The sequence below is a fragment of the Erinaceus europaeus genome, chromosome 1, assembly GCF_950295315.1.
Source record: "Erinaceus europaeus chromosome 1, mEriEur2.1, whole genome shotgun sequence".
Taxonomy (NCBI): domain Eukaryota; kingdom Metazoa; phylum Chordata; class Mammalia; order Eulipotyphla; family Erinaceidae; genus Erinaceus; species Erinaceus europaeus.
Genome location: NC_080162.1, coordinates 23,675,762 through 23,698,833, shown reverse-complemented (window position 1 = coordinate 23,698,833; position 23,072 = coordinate 23,675,762). Strand labels below are relative to the sequence as shown.

The window sequence follows — 23,072 nt, the reverse complement described above, 5'->3', positions numbered from 1 at the left end:
GGTGACCAGTGTGTCTAGCTAGGGTAGTTGGAGAAAATTCCTCAATCAAAGTTTCACATAGATGAAAATGGCTGGTGGTCAGACCCGTTTCCCTCTGTGAATTCTGTTAGCTCTGGTTTGATATTGTCTGCCCTCATTCTGGATTCCCTTTGTATCACTGAGAGTCATTTTATGGCTTCCTGTTTATAATTTGAACTGTTCATTTGCAGGTAGAACCAGGCAGTGCAACTTGGTGGGGGTGCTTGGCAGGCATGTTGAAGGACCAGTATCTGGGAAGAGACTGAGCGGTGTTGGTTGGAGCTGCTGTGACCTTCCTGGGTTCCCCACCGAACCCTTATCTCCCGTGACTCTTGCTGTCCTTTCCACTTCCCAGGACCTACGACTGAGAGCTAGCCCCAGTCTAGTTTGAATACAGTATGGGTTAACTAAGCTTTTATGAGTCACCTGGATAGTGTAGACTATTTTGAAGCTGCTGCATGTTTTCCCATGAAAACCAGAGTCCAAAAACAACATTTAAAATATGGCATTCATGAGCTGTTAACAGTTGTGACATTGCTCCCATGGAACAGAGAAGGTTGGGACCCAGGCAGCAGGTTAATAATTTATTTCCTGGTGTCTGAAAATACAGGTCATCTGACTTGAGCTTTTTGTGGACTCAACTTTTGTATGACTGGTTTGTGGAACTGGTTGACTGACTTGTAATGACCATGGTTCATTTCCTTCTCCTGGAGGGAGAACAGTCACTGTCACATAAGCTGTGCATATACTGCGTTACGTGACTGTAGTATGAAACACTACAAATGTGTTAGATGCCAGTTCTGTTATGAACATCACACATACTACAGGTGTGTAGGTGTGCGTTCTCTTGTGTGAGTTACGTGCAGTGTGAGTTACATGTCTGTAGAGTTACTGTTCCCTTCTTTGGCTTACAAATCAAAGCGATATGCAGCCGCATAAATCCTGAAGTTCAAGATCTGTTTCTTGGATGGCTGTGGGGCTTTCTTTTCAGATTTGGGTCAGTGGTTTCCTGTTGAAAATAGAAGTTGGTCCAAGCAGTGGTCAGTCATATCTGCTGGAATTTATCCCTGTGCAGTCATCCACCTCTGAAGAAGCAGAAATAGAGTCTCCCTCCATTTTTTTCAGTTTCCAGATTAAGGGAATAGTAGATTCCTCTTTAAGAAATATAAAAAGTAGATGCAACCCAAATGGCCAGAAAGGAGAGGGCAAATGTCAATGCCATTCTTACTGAAATATTCTGTAGCTTCGGTACATACTCAGAAAGATGATGCATATCAGAGAGCCAAAAAAAAATTCACTAAGAATATGAAATTACACAGGAGCTATAAGAAAATCAGAAAAGAATAAACAAAGGATATGAATACAAAAATTGTTTTAAAAAATAACTTAGTTATAAACTGCCTTTGATGGTTATGCACCGTACTCCCAGGTTTAATCCCCCGCATCATCACCCCCTCCCCCCGCACCACCATAAACAAGAATTGAGCAGTGCTGTAGCCCAGTTTTCATTCTACAGAAGTTAAAAATCCCATTTCCCTGGTGATTTATTTCATTACTTTATGGAAAAATCTAAAGGTTATAAAGGCTTCTATTTCTCATACTGTTTAAAAATAGTTTGAAGGGGGGAACTAGTTTGAGGGTCCTGAGAAGTGGCTCACCAGTAGGGCAAATGCCTTCCATGTGTAAGACCCTGGGCTTGACCCACGACACCCCCTAGAACACCATGGGTAGCATGGGGGGAGGCATGGATGGTGCAGTAGTACTTTGGTGTCTCTTCCCTCTCTGTGTGTCTATAAACATTAGGCTAGTGACCCAGTTCAGATGTCGTGTACATGTGAGGCTCTCAGTCTGGCCTTGGCCTCATTAATAAATTGATTTACCAGGTAAATTATATTTTTTTTAAATTCATTTTTCTTAGGTTTGCTAGGACAAGCAAAAATTGAGAAGGAAGCAAGAGAGAGGGCAGGGGTAGGTAGCATAATGGTTATGCAAAAAGACTTTCATACCTGAGGCTCCAAGGTCCCAGGTTCAGTCACCTACACCACTATAAGCCAGAGCTGAACGTGCTCTGGTGGGAGAGAGAGAGAGAGAGAGAGAGAGAGAGAGGGAGAGAAAGAGAAAGAAAGAAAGAAGTGGGGAATTGGGGCTTGAACCTGAGACCTTGTGCTCATAACACGTGCTCTACTAGGCACTCCACCACCCGACCCAGATGAGTCCCTTTAACTCCACAGTTTCCATGCCAGTGCAGCTTGTTGACTGGATGTGGTACTACTCTGTGGCTCCTTGATCTGAGGGGCCATGGTGGAAGTAATGAGGTGAGTCTGGTGTGATGGGAAAATGACTGTCATCCTTATGATGGATTTTTTTTTTTTTTTTCAATTCCCTTTTAGCTCTAGGCAGCCCTGTGCTGGGTCTGAAAGAATGCAGCCGAGGCTCGGCAGTGTGGTGCCAGAATGTGAAGACAGCAGCAGACTGTGGGGCTGTGAAGCACTGCCAGCAGACTGTGTGGAGCAAGCCCACCGTGGTGAGTACCGGCAGTTCTGTGCTCTAGCCAAACTGTTGCCATTCGCAGAGCACTTTCTCTGCCTCACTTTGTTATGACCCCACGAGGGAGGCAGGACCCTTCCTATTTTATCACCAAGGCTACAGGACCTTTTGGAGAGGTGAAGGTCCCATTCCCACAGGGTTTCCCTGTCTCTGAGATGGAACAAGGTCATCCCATGCTGCCCTGCCCCCCCGGCTCTGCAGGTCCCTTTGTTCCCTCTAGGGAAGGGAGCACTAGTGGGTAGGTGCCTAACTCCCATCCTCAGGTCTGTGCAGTTCAGGCCATTCACTCCAAAAAATAGATGTTAAGGTTTTAAATGCTTGTCCCTCATTTTAGATCCTAGAGCTTAGTAGATTTTCTTTCCAACTGTAACCAAACTGGAAAAGATACCACTGAATTCATATCCAAGCAGTGTTAAATATAGCGACTTAACGTGGGTCTCTTTACACTCAAGAGGGCAGACCTCCAGTACACTTTCCCACATTCAGAACCCTCCTGGGATGCCTGAGTTTTCTTGGCTGCAGAAGATGCTCTTGGCTCCCCTGGGGGGGATGCACAAGACTGGTGTGAGTGAGTGCAGGTCATTGTCTGAAACTTGTCAGCCATCACTAGTACTCTCTCAGTGAGAGAAGTCTAGTTAAATAACTTTTTTTTTTTTTAAACCCCAGAGCACTACTCAGCTCTGGCTTATGTTGGTGTGGGGAAATTGAACCTGGGACCTCAGAGCCTTAGGTATCAGAGTCTGTTTGCATAACCATTATGCTGTCTACCCCCACCCAATAACTTAAAAAAAAATTTTATTATTTTTATTTTTATTAGATAGAGACAGCCAGAAATTGAGAGGAGTGAGGAGATAGGGAGAGAGACAGAGAGATACCTACAGCCCTGCTTTACCACTTGTGAAGCTTTCCCCCTGCAGGTGGGGACCGGGGGCTCGAACCCGGGTCCTTGCATGCTGTAACATATGTGTTCAGCCAGGTGAGCCACCACCCGGCCCCCAATAGCTTTTTTTTTTTTTTTTTTAAGAATCAATTTCTGAATCCACTGGGAAACTGTCCTCTGAGACCATTAATTGCCTTCCAGTTTGGTTTTCAGTGAGCTATCAACCCTGTTCTTTTTTTGTTGTTTGTTTTTTACCAGAGCATTGCTCAATTCTGACTTGTCGTGGTGCAGGGGATTGAACCTGGGACTTGGAAACATCAGGCATGAGAGTCTCTTTGCTATCTAACCTGCCCTCAATCCTGTTTTTTTTTTTTTTTTTTTTTTTTTTTTTTTAGATTTTATTTATTTATGAGCAAGATAGGAGGAGAGAGAAAGAACCAGACATCACTGTGGCACATGTGCTGCCGGGGATCGAACTCGGGACCTCATGCTTGAGAGTCCAAAGCTTTATCACTGCGCCACCTCCGGGACCACAATCCTGTTCTTAATATTGCTTTCTCTTTCTAAAATTAATATCAACCAAGAATTCTAGACCTTTTTTCTTGACAAGACAACCTATGGATACCTGAATCTCTTTTATTAACTTGACTTAGGTTCCAAAGATTCAGATTGCTGTCTCTAAGTGCAACTTAGTTGACAATATTCCTTAATGTCACCTAGAAATTGAGTTCCTCTTTCATGGGTTAAGGATCTGTTGATATCGTGGTCTGGGAGGTGGCACAGTGGATAAAATAGTGGATTCTCAACTATGAGTTCAATCCCTGGCAGCATATGTACCAGAGTGATGTCTAGGTCTTTTTCTCTGCCTGTCTTTCTCATGAATAAATAAATTCTTAACACAATCTACGGAGGGGGAGATAGCATAATGGCTATGCAAAGGGACTGTCTTGCCTGAGGCTCCAAAGACTCAGGTTTCACTACCCCACATCACCATAAGCCAGAGCTGAGCAGGACTCTGGTTAATAAAAAACAAACAGGCAAACAAAAAAACTTACATTACAAGAATATCAAGGAGACTCCCCCAGAGAATTGAGAATCACTAGAATTTCCATGGCCCAGTGCCACTGGGATCCCAGAATAATTAGACTTGAGAACACTGGTGTCATGTCACGTCACTGTATCCTCCACTTAACCGTGGCGCTGACTGGGGGCGGAAGGTAGATGGACTGCAGGTAAACAGAGCTAGTGTGAATGTGCAGTAGGACCAGTCTGGCTGGGGCTTGTTTTCCTGCCCTGGGCCTGGTTCATGCTCCAGTATTGAGATTGGTCCCTCCCTGGTGGTGATGTTGTGTGTTCCCAGCTTTCTCTGATTCTCACCTGTTTGAGCTTCAGATTCCTTAGAGCTATTTTGAGGATGAATATGCGGCTTAGCCTGCACTGTCTCCCATGAATAAAGTACTGAGGGGCAAAGGTAACAAGCAGTGTTCTAGTCAGCCACACCCACTCCTTCCACATGGGGGTCCCCTGCTCGTCTCATCTGGTTGGGGACCAGAGTGTGCCTGGCTTCTAGCCACCATCCTCGCACCGCTGGCTAGGTCAAGCAGAGGTCCAGGAGTGCTTTAAGTTGCTGTCTGCAAGTGCCAATCTCTCTCCCTCATGCTATTTCCTCTTAGAAATCGCTTCCCTGTGACATATGCAAAGATGTTATCACTGCTGCTGGCAACATGTTGAAAAACAACGACACTGAGGTGAGCCACAAATGAGTGTGACTGTGTGTGAGCAGTGGCCATGGGGCTGCAGGCATCCTTCCCTTAAAAGAGCTGTGGCTCTGGGCCTCATGGACTGGTCTAGGCCCAGGTGGGAAATACTTCAGGCCCTGTGAGCCACGTGTGTCCAGTTGTCTTTCGTTCCTCCTTTAAAAATGCAAAGATCATTTAGCCAGAAGCTGAGGACGTGAGGCCCCAGTCTGATCTCCCAGAGTGACTAGGGTTTTGTATGGCGTATTCTGACTTCTCATCCATTTTTGCCCCTCTCTGCTTAGAATTTGTGTGCCTGTAGGACTGCAGGTAAAAGACTCTCATTCCAAATAATGCTTGTGTCAGCTCTTTGCCTTCTGGATCGGGCAGAGCCGTAACTTCACACTAGTACCCTACCAGTCCTCTTCTCTGGGGCCCACTGTTTTCTAGCCTTCACTTTGTGGAGACTGTAGGGTATCCCTTGCAGAGAAGTCAATCCTGACCAGACCCTTGTCTGTATCCTCTCTAGCAAGAGGTCCTTGGGTACTTGGAGAAGGTCTGTGACTGGCTTCCGAAACCAAATATGTCCTCCAAATGCAAGGAGACCGTGGACACCTACTTCCCAGTCATCCTGGACATGATTAAAGGAGAGATGGTATGTGAACGGGGAGTCTTTCCTGGGACCCAGGGGAGAAAAAGATCAGATTAAAGTGATTAAAGTATGGTTTTCACAGCAGCTCTTTACTGCAGTCTAACACTCAAGATGATTGGTGCAACAGAGCATTCTGCCAATAACTTTCTCTCTTTTAATTTATATTAATTTTTTAATTTCTTTATTGGGGGTATTAATGTCTTACCATCAACAGTAAATACAATTGTTTATACATGAATAACATTTCCCAGTTTTCCACATATCAACTCAACCACCACTAGGTCCTCTGCCATCATGTTCCAGGACCTGAACCCCCCACCCCAGAGTCTTTTACTTTGGTATATCTTAATTTTTTATTATTATTGGATAGAAAAAGAGAGAACTTGGGAGGGATGGGGGGACAGGGTAGGAAAGAAACAGAGAGACACCTGCAGCCCTGCTTCATCACCCGTGAAGCTCTCCTCCCGCAGGTGGGGACCAGGGGCTTAATCTTGGGGCTTTGCACACTGTAAAGTTAGCGCTTAACCAGGTGTACCACTGCCTACTCCATCGCTGATAACTTTTCAAGGGTTGGTAAGGGTATAGGAAGTGGGAACTTTGAGAATTACTATAGGATGTAAGCTGGAATGACATTCATGGATACTGATTTGATAGCTCATGTCAGATCTTTAATTACCCCTTTGAGCAAGCAAGTCACCTCAGTTCTGTTTCTTTCACCCCGAGGAAGAGGCCTTGTGGGTTCATGTATAATTGCTCCACCTCCATTCAGTAAGCATCTTTTGTGCATAAATCAGGCATCAGAGGCTGGGTTTTAGTAGTGAACAGTGATCCAGGTTTGTGAATTATTTTTTATGTCCTGAGAAAGAAGAGTTGTTTAAAAAACAGAGGGCCATGGTGTTGTAAATTAACTTACAAAGAGGTATGGGGGTTGGGGCTGCTTGTGGCGCCTATAGGAGAATTCACAGCAGGAGCTGGGAACTGGTTTAATCAATACACAGTTTATTAGGGTGAAATAGGTAAAAGGCAAAATAAGCACTTAGCATCAAGGGTTAAGTGTACGCTAGGTCTATAAAGTCTGAATATGGTTATCAAAGTTTAGTCCCATAAGATAAACAATTTTATAAGCTCTGGTAAAGGTTGCTCATGGCTGTAGAGGGGTCTAAAAGTTTACCGGCTAGCAGAGTCATACGTGCTTAGTTCCCAGGAGAAGTAGACAATGGCGGATGGATGCCTGGGGCACCTCCGCTGAGAGGCATCTGACCAGGAGAAGAAGCCGCAGCCAAAGAGAGCCCAGAGTTCCGGCTGCTGTCCTTTTAAGGCTAGTCAGCCTACCCACAATGCTTTGCACACCAGCAGTCTGGATTCACCTACAGTCCACCATGCGCCTGCACAGATCACTGCACACTGTCAGCCTCCTGTCGCCAAAGCTGACGTCAGCACTGTGTCAGGGCATATGGGGTCACCACACCATGGCTAGGGGGGCGGGGGGATAGTAGTGGTTATGCAAAAAAGACTCTCATGCCTGAGGTATCAAAGGTATCAAGTTCAACCCCCAACACCACCGTAAGTCAGAGTGGGAACATCAGCAGGAAGGAATGTTTCAAGAAAGGAACATGATATTGGTGATACAGATGGGGTGGCATCATGTGAGGCCTGGTTAGGATATGGCTAGGGGGAATAAATGTGGCATAGGTACCTCTTGCAAAAAGGCTTTGGTCTAGGTCACAGTGGTTGGGAGTTACAAGGAAGCTGGAAGCAGGATAGTAAGATGTGATCTATGGTGTAGACATGGAGACAAGCAGATAAATGAAACTGGACTTATTGATGGAGTGGGATACATGGGAGTGGGAGGAACTAGGAATGTCTCCAAGTTTTTAGCTTGAACTCATGGAAAGAGAGTGTTGAGGCCATTTGCTGAAGTGGAGCTGCTTGAGGAGCAGGGTGGCTGGTTTGACTGTTTATACTTTAATGAAAGTATTATAATTACTAAACCAGAACACAGTTTAGCTCTGGCTTACAGTGGTGCTGGGGATCGAACCCAGTACCTAGGCTCCTCAGGCATGTCTTTTGCATAACCACTGTGCTACCTCTTCTGTTTATCGGTGGCAGGTTTATGAAGTAGACATGTGTAAAGACTTAAAAAAAAGGGGGGGGCTAATTCGGAGACACCAGGTGGCCTGCTTTGTTTTCCTCTTGGAGGAGGATTTCCCATTGGTCTTCTTTCCCAACAGAGTAATCCAGGAGAGGTGTGCTGTGCTCTCAATCTCTGCGAGTCTCTGCAGAAGCACCTGGCGGAACTGAATCACCAGAAACAGCTCGAGACCAATAAGATCCCAGAACTAGACATGGCTGAGGTGGTGGCTCCTTTCATGGCCAACATTCCCCTCCTGCTCTACCCCCAGGAAGGCCCCAAGAGCAAACCCCAGCCAAAGGTAAGGTCTTACCACCAGGGATCCCATTTTAGATAGGACTGGAGGTGAGGCATGGAAGGTGGTGTGTGGTTCTGAGGCAGAGCCTTCTTCAGTTGACTGTCATGATATGAACCGATTGTCAAATGCTTATGGCTCGGAGGTTCGTAAGAATCTGGAATATTTAATATAAGCCAGTTTCTCCCCCCTCCTCCCACCCCTATTAAATTTTACTAGATTGAATGTCCAATTGATTTCAAACCTGTTGATTTTAGAGCCTATAAAAAGCACATTAGGAACTGTTCAGCAAGTCACCCTGTAGTCACACTACAGCCACAGCCATTTAAGGGAATTTTCCAGATGTATAGGATGTTTGTAGTCTAACTGCTCTGTCTCTGTAGGATGACGGGGATGTTTGCCAGGACTGTATTCAGATGGTGACCGACATCCAGACGGCTGTAAGGACCAACTCTACCTTTGTTGAGGCCTTGGTGGAGCACATCAAGGAGCAGTGTGACCGCTTGGGACCTGGCATGGCTGACATGGTGAGCCTTGTCTCACGTGTTAGAACCCAGCTCTGGAGACACAAGCTAGGGGAACCAAGAAAACACCAGATTCTACGATGATACTTACGTTTCAACCTAAGGGCTTTTGAGGAAGAGATTGTTCAGATAACAATGGTCTTTGGACTAAAGAGTGAGAGGAGACTACTTTTGTGAATATATTTTTGTGAATATTTTTTAATCTATTACTATTTCTGTTTCTCTTAAAAATAGATTTATTTTACTACATTTAATCATATACAAGAGAGAGTAACTGAAAACCCACATGCAGTGCTAGGGGTTAAACTGAGATTCTCTGGCATCCCTGCCCAGTGCCCTCCCAGCTAAGCTGTCTTCTGCCTGTATTTATATTTCTCAGGTGAATTCTCCCTGTAGCCAGCAGCCAGGTTTGCCCAGGGGACTTGTAAGACATTCACCTGGGAAGTTTCTTTACCTTGGTGAATGTTAGTCCTATCGACTCTGAACCTCATTGTCTTAGTATGTTAGGGCAGTTGTTTCGTGGGCCCTATTCACACAACTACTGTCATGAGTTTTTGGGTTTTTTTTTTCCCCTCCCCGGAGCATTACTCAGCTCTAGCTTATGGTGGTGTGGGGGATTGAACCTGAGACTTTGGAACCTCAGGCATGAGAGTCTAATAGCATAACCATTATGCTATTTGCCCTTGCCCTCTGTTTTCCTGTAAGGTATAGAATAACTGAATTGTCCTTTTTAGCTTATTTAAATGATTTGGTCAGAGAAGAAGTTCATGACTCTACTCCTAGAAACATGATTGTCACCAGTCAACACTGTTGGAAGCACATGTGTTTGGTGTGTTGTAGTAACTGCTGCTCTTGTTTCTCCGCAGTGTAAGAACTACATCAACCAGTATTCTACAATTGCTGTCCAAATGATGATGCATATGGTAGGTAGCAAGGGAGACTCTTAGTATTTTTCTTCATTTCACATTTTGTTTGTGATTCACAGAATTTGAGAATTATGTGGCTGTGAGATCATTTTGGCTAACACTCTCTCTCTGTAGCTCAGTACCACCCCTTCCTCCCCCAGTCAGAAACGCCGAGGCAGCTTGACCCGCAGGGCTGCCCTGGTGGTGTCCTGGCAGTTTATGTTACTCTGCAGATGTGCGCTGGCTGTCAGAGCACTGCTATTTGGCTTTCACCGGTAGAATTGTCTGTTTTTTAGCTTGGCCACAACTCGGCAGTTGCTCCGTTGCAGCCTGAGTTCTCAGGGACAAGAATCGTGTCTCCTGGAGTCAGCCCCGTCCTCTGAAGCAGTGTTCAATGTTGCTGCTGCTTGGGCCACTAACTCTTGTATTTTTGTTGGTGAGACTCCCAGGTGGTAAGAGTGTTTCTTCATTACAGAAGTAGAAAAATCTTACTGCTCGTGGGAAGAGAGTTAGCTAGCTCTGCAGAAAGCTGTCGTGTAGAGCAGAGTGGTCTTCAGTTGTACACGGGGAGTGTACGCTGCCTCCTGAGGTCCCATCTGTAGAGGCAGAGGCATGAGTTGCCCCTTTCACTCTGCCACGCAGACTCTGACTACATTGAGACTCACCTAAGGTCCTCAAGTTTGTTCTCTAACCAGGAGCAGATTAGGCCTTCTCCCACCTGTTGAGGTAAAGTGATGCTTATTTGTACGTAATAGCAGATGTAAATTGTTAGACTCTCTGGCTTGAAAGATTTAAAATGGAAAAGATTGGTTTTTGGCACCTCCTTTAACTACTCAAGGACTCCCGGGCACACTAAAAGTTTGTTTGGGGTTATTTTATTATCCATAACTTCCCCCCCCTTTTCCTTTTATTTCTTTCTTTTGGCTGAACATAAGTTGGTGCCAGGGATGCCTCAGGCATGGGAGTTTTTTGCATAAACATTATACTATGGCCTTGCTACCACACCCTGTCTTCTAAAAATAACTGGAAAGCAGCCTTAGAGTAGGAAAAAACAAACAAAAACAACCTAGTTTTTGAAAGTGACTTGATCTGGTCCACTGCTTCTTCATAATTGAAAGTATTGTTCTCATTATAGAAGTTATACTGTGTATTTTATTTTATTTTATTTTATTTTATTTTATTTTACCAGAGCACTATTCAGCTCTGGCTTATCGTGGTGTGGGGGATTGAACCTGGGACTTGAGAATCTCAGGCATGAAAGTCTCTTTGCATAACCATTATGCTATACCCCCACCCTTTTTTTTTTTTAAATGTGGATGGTAATTCCTAAGTAAAATAGCATTTGGAGGTTTAAAAAATGTAAGTGGGGTCATGTTTTATATATCACATCAAAATCTGTAGTTTACATTAAAAAAATCCATATATATATCATTCAACATTAATGCCAGTGATTAAGTGGCTTTGCAGTTATTCACTGTGGATGGAACATAATTTATGTGACCAATCCCATGTGCCTGAATATTTAGGTTGACCTTGGAATAAAAAAAAAAGAAAAAACAAGCATTCTTACACCAAATAGAGATATATGCACATACCTGCTGTGTCCTTTCTCTTTCCCACCCCCTAGCCACAAATAGTTAATACTGGATTTGCTCAATCAAAGGGCAAGACCATGTCAAGTTGAACATCTTGAGGTAGATTTCTACAAGACCTGGGACAAGTGTTTCAGGATCCCTGACCTCTGGGTGTATTTACTTTATAAGTGTGTGACCCCCCCCCCCCCCCCCCCCCCCGCACGTGAGCATTTCTGTATCCTGTCCTCTCTCTGCTCATCACTCAGTGGAGGGAATGCTTTGCAGGTCTGGGGGGGGAGGGATGAGTAGGCTTCCAGGATGAAGCACTCTTCTTTTTTTTTTTTAGGAATTTGCCTATTATGTTTAGCTTTTTCTAATTTGTGGGCATACACTTGTTCGCAGTACTCTCATAAACCTTTTTATTTCTGTGACCCTAGTTGTTACATATTTTTGTTTATCCATGGTTTCAAAAGAGAAAATTCTCTTTTTATTTTATTTTATTTTTTTAATTTTATTTAAGAAAGGATTAATTAACAAAACCATAGGGTAGGAGGGGTATAACTACACACAATTCCCATCGCCCAATCTCCATATCCCACCCCTCCCCCGATAGCTTTCCCATTCTCTATCCCTCTGGGAGCATGGACCCAGGGTCATTGTGGGTTGCAGAAGGTAGAAGGTCTGGCTTCTGTAATTGTGAAGCACTCTTCTTGATAACATGGTGTCTGCTGCCCCAAAGTCTGAGCATTAATTGGCGTTGAGGACCACAGTAGCTTCGAGCCCCATTGTGCATCAGTAGTAGGAATAAGGTAGGTTGCTGAGAATGTGACAGTAAGGGTGCCCCTGAACTCTAGGTGACGTCCCTATTCCTGGTTAACTGCTTGATTGTGATTTTAATTTTTCTTAACTCTTGTGTCCTTTCCTTTTTCTTATTTTCATCTCCGATTTCCTGTATTTTTGTTCAACAGCAGGATCAGGTATGTGATGGGGGAATTTGCTTGTGGTAGTGGTCTGCTGCTTCTCGTAGTTACTTTGCTCATCTTTTTTGTATTGACGTGGTCAGCTCTGACAGGTACAAGCGATGACCTAAGGCAGGGTCCCTCTCTGTGTCAGTGGCCGGCAGGGGAGCTTATATGCATCTCTCCCCTGGGACTCCCTAGGAGTGGGAAGTCTTACCTCCCCTTCAAGGGATCCGAAAGTGAAGTCAGCAAGAGAATCAGTCACGGGCTCTGGTCACACAGCCAGCTAGCCACCGACATGAAGACGATCAGTGTGATGGTGGGGAACCATAGGTGGCCCCCAAGATGCCTCAGCTTCCTTCACTGTAGGCCTGGCTCCCAGCAGAAAGCCTTGTTTCTGTCCTGACTCCAGAGCATTGCATGCCTGCAATTGTTTTCCATAACCTCACATATGCTTCTGCTGCTGCATGAGCAAATCATTTACAAACAGTGAGCATAGACTTGTCCTGTTTGTTTGTCAGATCCAGAGAATGAGAAACTCTTGATTGTGGCTTCTGCAGTCACATCAGATGACTTAAGAGCTGTTATTACAGTGGCATAATAATGCAAAGGGAACACCAGACCATGCTCAGAGAACCGATGCTCTTTTTGGGATTCTACTGAGCATTGTCCATCTGAGCACATCTCTACCTACATTTTCAAGGGTATTTTGACATGGGGGAGAGGACTTTGGCTGCAATACCTGAATTTTCACTGTGGCCCCTTTAGGAGTGAGTGGGACAAAGTTGATCCGAAACAAGCAACCGCATACCTGAATCTTTATCTTTTGTTCATAAAAAAAAATAACAACTTACTGTATCCTCGGCCCCATTCTAATGTCTCTCATTCTTAAAGTGTGTGTCAAAGCCAGGAAATTTAAGAAATGCTCTTTAGCTATCCCCACTTTAATTATAGAGCCTTCTTCACTGTAAGATAATGTGAGCCAGAGTCATGGGTTAGCTGTCTTCCTGTAACAGATCTTGCTTTTAGTTGTCCTGTTTCCCTGGCTGTCGGTGTTTCGGTGGGAGTTAAATGCCTTGAAGCCCAGAGCCAGTTTCTGGTTTACAAAGTATACAAAGTGTGTATACTTTTTTTGCTTGGCTCTAGTTATCTAGACTATCTAGTTTTCTGTGTCTGGGTGTCAGGCTGGGAAAAGGGGATCAGTTTAAAGACCCTGTGACTTGAAATAATTCATCAGTTTGGGAGGTAGGGTTTCTGAGTGTATTATGTGTACAAAGTGGTATCTTTTTTTTTTTTTTTTTTGCCAACATTTCCCTTTAATACATCATTTTAGATGGACCTGCTATGGTTTTATTTCTAAAACAGCTGGTTTTCTCTTAGTTGATAGGCATGGTAGTTCCTTCTCTACAAAGAACATACACAGTTTGCATCCTACCCAGCAAAACAGGCCAGCTGATAAGCAGGTTCTAGCATAGTCTAGACCAAGTGTTGGAAATGTTTTGGTTGCCTACTAACAGCATGTGGGGAGTTTTGCTTCTTTGGGTGCACCCTGCTTGGGTCAGAGGTCACTTTTCTGTCTTGATCTCCATTCAGAACTAATGGAGTCTCCTTCACACCTGGTCCATCTGCTCCACTTTGAATGCCAGATCCTAGAGAATTGACATGGAGAATTTGCTTATTGGGGGCTAGTCAGTCTTTTTTTTTTTTAAATTTTTTATTTATAAAAAGGAAACATTGACAAAACCATAGGATAAAAGGGGTACAACTTCACACAATTCCCACCACCAGACCTCTGTATCCCATCTCCTCCCCTAATAGCTTTCCTATTCTTTAACCCTCTGGGAGTATGGACCCAAGGTCATTGTGGGATGCAGAAGGTGGAAGGTCTGGCTTCTATAATTGCTTCCCTGCTGAACATGGGCGTTGACAGGTCAATCCATACTCCCAGGCTAGTTAGTCTTGACACTGACATCAGGGTGATCCCCTACCCCCACCCCAACCAGCACCCCCAACCTCTGTTTTAGGAGGTGGGACAGAGGTGGGGGGAGGCATACAGGCCTGTATTTGACTGTTATTTCTCTGTTCCCAGCAACCCAAGGAGATTTGTGCACTGGTTGGGTTCTGTGATGAGGTGAAGGAGGTGCCCATGAAGACTCTGATCCCAGCTGAAGTGGTCTCGGAGAATGTCATCCCTGCCCTGGAACTGGTAGAACCCCTTAAGGTACTGGGTGCCATTGCTGTGTATAGATAGGACTGGGCTCTCTTGATACCCCATTCCTCTCTGCTGTGCCATATCCTGCCTGACTTCTAAGAGTGTGTGAGCTCAAGGCCATCAGTCTGTGGTCTCCCCTGTACTAGTGAAACCACAGTACATTTTATGCTTTTGGTTATGAACCCTAGTGTTCATGTGGCCTTGCAAGCTTATTTTTAGCATACCACTCTTTTAGTGCCTAGCTTCAATTTAACTTTTCCCAGTGTGCTTTCTGTGACCTTTCTGTCACTGTAACTGCAGGACAGACGTATTCCCAGAGCACATCCAGACCTACGCAGGAGCCTCTCAGAGTGCAGCCTGGGCATCCTTCATTTGCTAAAAACCCTTTTTTGTGTTATATCTACTAATTTAGCACTTCTTATGAGTCAGGCAGTGTTTTAAGCCTAAATCCAAAACATTTTATTTACACTGTGAATACAGTCATCCTTATGTTCACTGAGCTTGCTTGAGTCATCCTTATGTTCAACTTCTTAAAGGCTCAGGTCACAAGATATCTTGCTACTTGGCACAGATATGCATTTCCTGTTCCAGACCTTCTCTTGTCACTGGCTTACTAGCCATTCCCTGTCCAGTCTTTGTCAGTACATACGATGTGTGACCCAACAGATGTGTGACCCAACAGGGAAGAGTGTTGCGCTAGTGTCGCAAGGGGGGCGGGGGGGGGGGGAGATGACCCAGGAACCACGTTCGTGGCCACAAGGCAATACAAATCTTTATTCATTCACACCTGGTTAAGCCACGTGGCACAAACCACAATGGCTAGCATCCGCCTCTCCATCTGCATGCCTGCCCTCCTCCAGCTCCAGATAGAACAAGACAGAAACGGAAGTGGCTTGAACCATACATGGTTAGGAAAGGGGCGGAGAAAGGCAAAAGGGGTTGGGAATGGTATGGACCTCCCCAGCAACTGTTGCTAGGGGTTCAACTGGTAGAATTAGCAGTACCCTGCCGGGAATTAGGAAAGAGACCTTTAGTTATCTGTAAGACAAAGAAAATTGATATGTAGGTAGTAAAAGGAATGCAGGGTGGAGCAGGCTTAATGTTTTAAGGAATGTTGGCTCCTGTAGGCAGGAAGATATAGGATGTTTTGTGAGGCAGGGAAGTCTTATATGGCCAGCGACCTTTTGAGGTTCCTGTGTCCCCCTTTTTGCTTAACCCCTCCTTAGAGAGATTAACAGGACGGACTCACCTCTCAGGGCAAGCCCTGCCAGGCTCCACCACATGCCCACAACCTCCCTACAGAGGAGGAAGAGTCAGATGGTATTGGGGAGGCACTGCTCCCTTCCATGCTTTAACAGCATGTGGGGAGTGCTTATAGGCCTGGGCACATTCAGACTAGCAGTTTTATCACACTTCAAGTACCTGAGAGCCACCTGTAGCTAGTGGTTAATCTAATAGATGTTGGAGATGGACAGTGCTCCAACCGTCACAGAAGGTTCTACTCAACAGCATTTCTGCACTTGAGGTAGGCTAGGAAAGCTATCTCAGGTGCTGATGAGACTTCAACTCCAGAGTAGATCTGAAATGTGTTTAAACTCCTCCTCCTCAACAGCATACTAAGTGGTGGTGATGATGATATTTTGAGTATTTACTAGATAGCTAGGAGATTTGAAAATAATATTTTTTAAATTAAACTTACATTTTTATTTTTTTGATAGAGACAGAGAAACAGAGGGAAGGGTCAGAGAGAGAGAGAGAGAGAGAGACGGAGACCTACAGCTACTTGACTGCTCATGGAGTCCCCCCCCCCCGCAGGCCTACTTTATTTATTTATTTATTTATTTATTTATTTATTTATTATTTATTATTTATTTTAAGAGAGAGGAGAGTAAATGAGAACTTAGCACCAGTTTCCCTCAATGTGATGGGAGGTGGGTTTGAACCGGGGTTGCACACATGGCAAAACAACATCCTCTCTGGGTGAGCTATTTTGCTGGCCTGAATGCTTTCCGAATAGTGAATCCTCCCTGTTCTTACTCCTCCGACCACTTCCCCCAAATTAATACTGAATGATGGACTGAGAATCAAATGGCATTATTTGCATAGATCTTTTAGGGTGTGCATGTGTATACATGTACTATTTCACTACTTCTGTATCCTGAAGTAGGAGTTCATGGGTTGTTTTTCTCCTCATCCTTCTCCTCCTCCTTGTTCTTCTTGGGGCAGGGGATAATAAGGGCAGAGAATTAAGGGGATCTAGGGCTAGAGAATAAGGGTTTGATAGCATAATGGTTATCCAAAGAGACTCTCATGCCTGAGGCTCCAGGTTCAATTCCCCATACCACCATAATCCAGAGCTGACCAGTGCTCTGGTAAAAAAAAAAAAAAAAAACCACACACACACACAAAAACGAGAGGAGGGGGAGAAAAGAGAATGAATAAGAGGTTGGAGAAACCTATAACTATAGTAGGAACTTGCACACTGGGAAGAAGTCGCGTCTCGCTTGAGTTCCATTGGAAATGTTTGGTATGATGCTGACCAGTCTCCTTCCCATTTCTAGAGAAGGACGAAGGGGTGAGGCCACCAGCGTGAGTGTTTTCTTATCTCTTCAACAGAAGGATGTATTCCAAGCAAAGTCTGGTGTCTCCTGTGAGCTGTGTGAATACGTGGTAAAGGAACTGGTCAAGTTGATTGATAACAACAGGACCGAGGTACATGAATTCGGGGAATACTATCCCGTGAGATAGAATAGTCTAGCGAGGGAAGTGGATTGGGGAGCAGCTATTTCACCTTTGTTTCCAAGGTATTTGTGACCAGAGGATCAGCCTGGGTGGGGGTTGCTCTGCTGTGTAGGTCTGGGGATTTTTTTTTGGGGGGGGGTGGGAGGGGGCAGCACCTTACTGTTGGCTGGTACCCTTCCTGGTCATGTTCATATAACCCCTCACACCCCTGTTCAGTCTTCCATCTTCTCACGTGATTGTCTCATCTGTGTTTTAGGAAAAAATACTTGATGCTTTAGACAGAGTGTGTTTGAAAATGCCTAGCTCCATATCCGAGCAGTGCCAGGAGTTGGTGAATACTTACGGCAGTTCCCTCTTATCAATCCTCCTGGAGGAGACGAGCCCCGAGTTGGTGTGCAATGCCATCCATCTCTGCACCACCAAGGGGCTGCCTGTAGCGACTGGTGAGCCCAGGGCCGGGCGGGGCGAGGCTGGCTGACCCCTCAGGCTTGGGAGAACCCTGCCGGCACTGAGCTGCTTTCTCTTACACATAGTGCACGTGACTCCACTGAAGGGCGGTGGCTTTTGTGAAGTATGCAAGAAGCTGATTCACTATCTAGATCAGAACTTGGAGAAAAACAGCACAAGGCAAGAGATCCTGGCTGCTCTGGAGAAAGGCTGCAGCTTCCTGCCTACCAGCTACAAGGATCAGGTATACCCCAGGGCGGCGGCTGGAGGTCAGAATGCCAGGACTGCGTGGTGGTGCAAAAACTCGACTGTAACTGTACTTGATGGTTTGACAGGGAGAGACAAACTCCAAATATGTGGGGTTTTTTTGCCTCCAGGCCTAGAACCTAGTGAGACTTTTTTTTTAGACATGACCTCTTGGCTCGGAAATATTGTGAGCTGGCCTTTGTGTGGGAAGGAGAGCCCTGAGTCCCAGGGCTGACGGCATCAGGAATTTGTGACAAGCATGTCCAGCAACCCCCTGCAGGCCTTGTAATGCCTCGTTCTGCTTGGCTGTGCCTGGACTTGAACCTGTGTTCCCGTTTACTTTACAGTGTGATGAGTTTGTGTCCCAGTATGAGCCTGTGGTATTAGACATCTTGGAGCAGGTGATGGATCCTTCCTACGTGTGCCTGGTAAGCTGTGCTGGGCGTGTGAGGTCTTGGGCAATGAAAATTGGTAACTGAAAGGTTTCCTCTCAGATTTTTGACCAGGGGGCAGAGTCTGGGGATGAAGTGTGAGAGAACGAAGAAGACAGGCTTCTAAAACCCTTGGCTTCCCTAAACAACCTTGTTTTGCTTGCTTGCTTGCTTGTTTGTTTTTAATGGAAAATGCAGGTCAGAGTTTGAGTTCTGTTGAAATTATAAAATTGATTACTTGGGTGGATCTAATCCTTCCTTCTTTTGTCATTAATTCATGTATTTGTTTACCATATAGAAAGTTGGAGCCTGCCCCTCAGCCCGTAAGCCTCTTCTGGGAACTGAGAAGTGTGTGTGGGGCCCAAGCTACTGGTGCCAGAACATGGAGTCTGCAACCCAGTGCAACGTGAGTACCTCGGCTCCCCACTCTGCTTTGCCTGCTGAGCTGGACTGAGTGTCCTTTTATCAAGAGCCTTAGCGATCCCCTCTCAACCCTTTCTATGCCAGGAAAAGAAAATTGAGGTATGGAGAGGCAATCAGAGTTCCTCGTGGCCCCTAATATGAGCAGGGCAGACTGTATTCTTGTCTTTGAGGGGTGGAAGCTGGGGGGGGGGGGGGTGTTGCTTTAATGTTGCTGCCTCTGCTTTTTCCCTTTTATCTTTAGTTCCCTTGTGACAGGGTCAGATTTGCATGTGGTCACCCCAGGGATTGCACAAGCCCTGTTAGCTCAATGTCCTTTTTCTTGCACAAGTTCTCTTACCCCCTAGTCATGTTCCTGGCTGGAACCCAACCCGAGTCTTCACCCAAGGTCCAGCAAAGGCTTTAATGAGAAGTTTTGATAGTTGGCACCTGCCCGCCAGCCCCAGGGTGCCATGAGAACCATGGGTTCTCATGGTTTCGGTGCCCCCCCCCCCCCTTTCCTGAGTAGAGATACTTGGGTTAGCCTCTCTTGCTTCGAGCCACTTTTCTTCCTCATGACCACTGGAGCCTGGTGGTATTGGAGAGATTGCATTATCTGAGGTCACTCCAAGGATGCAACTTCCGAAGACATAAGCCATCCATTTCCTCCAACTAGGGCCCAGGTTCTGTGTGCCAACACCCTCACCCCACAGCAGGGTCAGTGGGAGAATTAACTTTCTGGCTTTATCCTGGGTAAATGTGCCCGGGACTCTTTCTCAAGGCGTAAGCAGATACCTCTGGCTGTTGGGTGGAGAGTTATGCTAAGGGGACCTCTGTAGCCTCGTAACTGAAGTCTGATGCCCAGGCATGTCTGTCCTTGCCGCAGAACACTAAAGGGCGTTGTATCTGCTTCACTCTTGCTTTAAGAGGTTCTCACATTGATGGTGACAACCTCCCTAGTCCCAAGTGTGATGTGGTCCTGGGTCTTTAGCTTCAGATGCCATCCAGCTGCCTTAGGATAAGATAACAGGGTCCCATTTTGGTGTGTTGTCTAATGAACTCATGATCACAAATGGAGTTTGTCACCTGAAGACTAAACCTGGTTTCTTTTCTCTTGCCAGGCTGTTGAGCACTGCAAACGCCACGTATGGAACTAGAAGGATGGCCCACCTTGGAGAGCTGCAGTTATCTTGTACTACTTGTGTTTACGGGAATGAACACACAGATCTGTTGATGTTGTTATAAAAATAGGCCCTCCTTTCCTTTCCTCTGTTTCTCACCTCCCCTACTGTAGCACTGCTAGGCGTGGGAGGTGCCTAGCCTGCCCCTGACGTAGCTGCTTCAGTGACCCTTAGTTCTCTGCTAGGTGGATGACATATTGTACACTGGAGACCTTTTAGCATGTCCTTGTATGGTGGCTATCTGGAGAAAAGGGCCTTTGCACGTTGGCATGAGCCAGAGCTTCTTGACAGAAAATGTCCATCTTCTTGACGGGCCTCATTCTGAATGCTGACAGGGGCTTGGGCTTGGGTTACCCCAAGGAAGGTGCCCCTGCCCCAACCCAGGCCATAGCTACTGTGCAATGGAGCAAAACAGAGACAGTTTTATATCAGATAATTAGAAACTCAGAATTAGGTGTTTAAACAGTGAAGTCCCCATTGTAATGGAGATTTTGGAAGTGGCTACTTAGGAGACCTAGGCCAGCCAAGGTTCAGTGTACCTTGGTCAGTGCTTTCAGTTTTCCTGGTGATGCCTTGTTTGAGGTTCTGTGGGTTTAGGTGGGGGGAGAAATCTGCTTGAATGTAACCTACTTAGCTCTTTGTGGAGGCCCTGTGGTTCTGGCCTATGTGTGTGTATTGGTGGTCATTTCATGCCCACTTTTGTATCTGGCTGCTGAAGCCCTGCTCCCTGGGGCCCACATTGCTCTGAGCAGTGAGACTGTCACCTTGACCCCCTTTTGTAGATGCTCTTTTTTTTGACCTTGCCTTTCAAATAAATGTGGATGAAAGCTCCTAAGCCTCTGGCTTACTGGTGGAGGGTACATATTCTTTGGGGCCTTGGCTTCTTCCCTTCCTCCTTGCCTGTTGCATCTTCTGTTCCACTTCTGGCTCCCAGAAGATAGCAAGCAAAGCCAGCAAGATGTGCAGTTGCTGTTAAATAGACTTAACAATGTTTTGCACTAAAGTTTCTGTGATTTAACAATAAAGTTCGGTCAGTCAGACCTGAGCCTGAGTGTTTTGTTCACCCATCAGCCAGAAGGGTTGGGGCTTAGTAGCTCTGAGCCCATGGACCCTTAAGTGCCCAGCCATCCTAGGACCCTTACAGCCCAGAGCAGGAAGACGAAATGGGGGTGAGGGAATCTCCCACATGGTTCTTAAGAGACTGAGGGCCAGCACTGGGCCAGCAGACTGCATGAAGGTCAAGCCCAGGTCTTCCCTGCTCTTCACCCTGACACCCCCCTACCCCACCCAGATCAGCCACGACACTTCTTCGAGCCAGAGTGCATGCCAGTTCCTTGTAAGTAGCTTTTCTTTTTAAAATTCAGACCATTCCAGAAACATTTAGTGAGTACCAGTTGAACAAAACCAAAAGGGGAAGAGTAAGGGAATAAATTAAGAAAAAAAAAAAAAAGGAATATACACAAACACTCCATATTCAAAACCCAAGGGAACATCAGTTGTGTGTCTAGGAGCTGGACACATTCGGGAAGCCAGTGAAATGGAGAGAATGCTGTCAGCTGACATTGACCTGTCCGTGTGGGGAGGTAGGGATCACTCACTGCCCCACCTGACCGTGCAGCCAGGGCAGCAGCAGAAATGCAGTGGGACTTAAAGGATGGGCATCAAGGCCAGGCAGGGATCACTGGAACTCATCCCACGGAGTTGAACTGTGCTGTTTAGAGGAAGGTGGCGGGGTGTGGAGGGGAAGAGAGCCTGTTTAACCTCTTTCAGCTCAGACTCCTGGGCCCCCAGTGGCCTTCCTTACCTTGTCCTTAGACACTTAACATTTTTGTTTGGTTTTCTTAAAAAAATAACAAATTCTATGAAGGTAGAGATCAGATGCTGAATGAGTGTCTGGCAGAATGGATCTGAGCAGCTGATGAGGGCCCCAGACCACCTGTCCACAGGAGGGGCTGGTCCCCAGGGGTCCTGCCCCTGCCCTTATTCTTCCTGCTCTGGAAGGGAGCAAGGGGCAGGCACTGCTCACACCAGTGAGGCTCCCCTGTCTAGTCAGAGCTCTGTGATCTCCAGGGGGCTCTCCATGATCACGTCTCGAAGCTTGTGCAGTGGTGTGGATTTGGCGGATTCTGTGCGGGCATTGCGTTCAAAGGCACTGGCCTCAGCGGCCGTCAGCGTCTCCAGTGAGCGGCCCAGGCCCTTCTGGTCATCCTCAGGCAGGCTGTTGAGGTCAGTGGCCAGGAGGGTGCCTGTACTGCCATGCACCATGTGGATCCCGTCAGGCCCCTTGAGCTCTGTTGGTGGCTTGTGGCGGAAATGCAGGCTGCCCTGGCCTGGACTGCGCTCCCCTGGCTCCTCCTCCAGCTCAGTCTGGATCAGCTGCAAGAGGCCCCTCACTGTTGGCCCAGGGATCTCTACAAACCAGCACCATGCCCAAGGGGGGAGCAGGTGGATGGCCTCAGAGTGGCCTTACCTGCTGGTGTCCTCTTTCTGCCACACACAAGGAGCCCTAGCTCATGCTGTGGTGGGCCTGTCTCTAACAGTGTTTCTCTAACTTGGTGCAAAGCAGGGACCACAGATGCCCAGGGCCTCCTGAAGTGCTCTCAGAAGCTTCCTGTGAGAACTTTGTTGGTTCTGTGTATTCCCTTTGTTGATCTATCAAAATTCTATGATGCTGTTGTGCCATCTGGGTTTGTTGCCAAGTTGGCTTTAAGTAGGATAGCATGGGGCCAACAAAACAGCTCACTTGGATAGTGCACTGATTTGCCATGCCGACAACTCAGGTTCAAGCCAGGTCCCCACTACATTGAAGGGAGCTTCAGTGCTGTGTTCTCTCACTCTCTGAATCTGCCCTGTATCTAATAAGAATACCCTGAGGTGAAGCTGGAAATTAGCGGGTGGCATGGAAACTCAAAGATGGCATTCTGTTTCTGTGAAGCAACTCTGCTTTTAGCCTATCCTGATTGGGGATATGGATCTGGTTGGAAATTTGGGTTCTTAAACCCTGACTTGAAAGTGTTATCATAATCAGGACAGGAAAATAAACATGCAGGCATTTGAACCCGACAGCCAGTTTTTTAAAATGACCTTCCTCACAGGTATCTTTCTGGGGTCCCTCAATATGAGAAGCACTGCCTGTGTACTCACTCCTCCCCTACAGAAGCCCAGAGCCCGTCTGGCTTCCTGGACCCCCACC

The 23,072-nt window shown here is 46.2% G+C and overlaps 2 protein-coding genes across 4 annotated transcripts in view; one reads left to right on the top strand and one right to left on the bottom strand.

Annotated features, from left to right (window-relative positions):
* Positions 1–20,917, top strand: part of PSAP (prosaposin) — a 37,115-nt gene extending 16,198 nt beyond the window's left edge. The window contains exons 2-14 of the mRNA XM_016195344.2: positions 2,409–2,542; positions 5,119–5,193; positions 5,711–5,836; positions 8,065–8,265; positions 8,643–8,786; positions 9,650–9,706; positions 14,311–14,442; positions 17,050–17,145; positions 17,432–17,618; positions 17,709–17,866; positions 18,216–18,296; positions 18,598–18,705; positions 19,820–20,917. Of these exons, the coding sequence (XP_016050830.1) occupies positions 2,409–2,542; positions 5,119–5,193; positions 5,711–5,836; positions 8,065–8,265; positions 8,643–8,786; positions 9,650–9,706; positions 14,311–14,442; positions 17,050–17,145; positions 17,432–17,618; positions 17,709–17,866; positions 18,216–18,296; positions 18,598–18,705; positions 19,820–19,855 (1,535 nt within the window). The 3' untranslated portion in view covers positions 19,856–20,917. The remainder of the gene's footprint in view (positions 1–2,408; positions 2,543–5,118; positions 5,194–5,710; positions 5,837–8,064; positions 8,266–8,642; positions 8,787–9,649; positions 9,707–14,310; positions 14,443–17,049; positions 17,146–17,431; positions 17,619–17,708; positions 17,867–18,215; positions 18,297–18,597; positions 18,706–19,819) is intronic.
* A 292-nt stretch (positions 20,918–21,209) lies between these two features.
* Positions 21,210–23,072, bottom strand: part of CDH23 (cadherin related 23) — a 505,784-nt gene continuing 503,921 nt past the window's right edge. For all 3 annotated transcript variants that reach the window (XM_060201959.1, XM_060201864.1, XM_060201917.1), the window contains one exon: positions 21,210–22,255. In XM_060201959.1, coding sequence (XP_060057942.1) covers positions 21,929–22,255 — 327 coding nt within the window. In that variant the 3' untranslated portion in view covers positions 21,210–21,928. The remainder of the gene's footprint in view (positions 22,256–23,072) is intronic.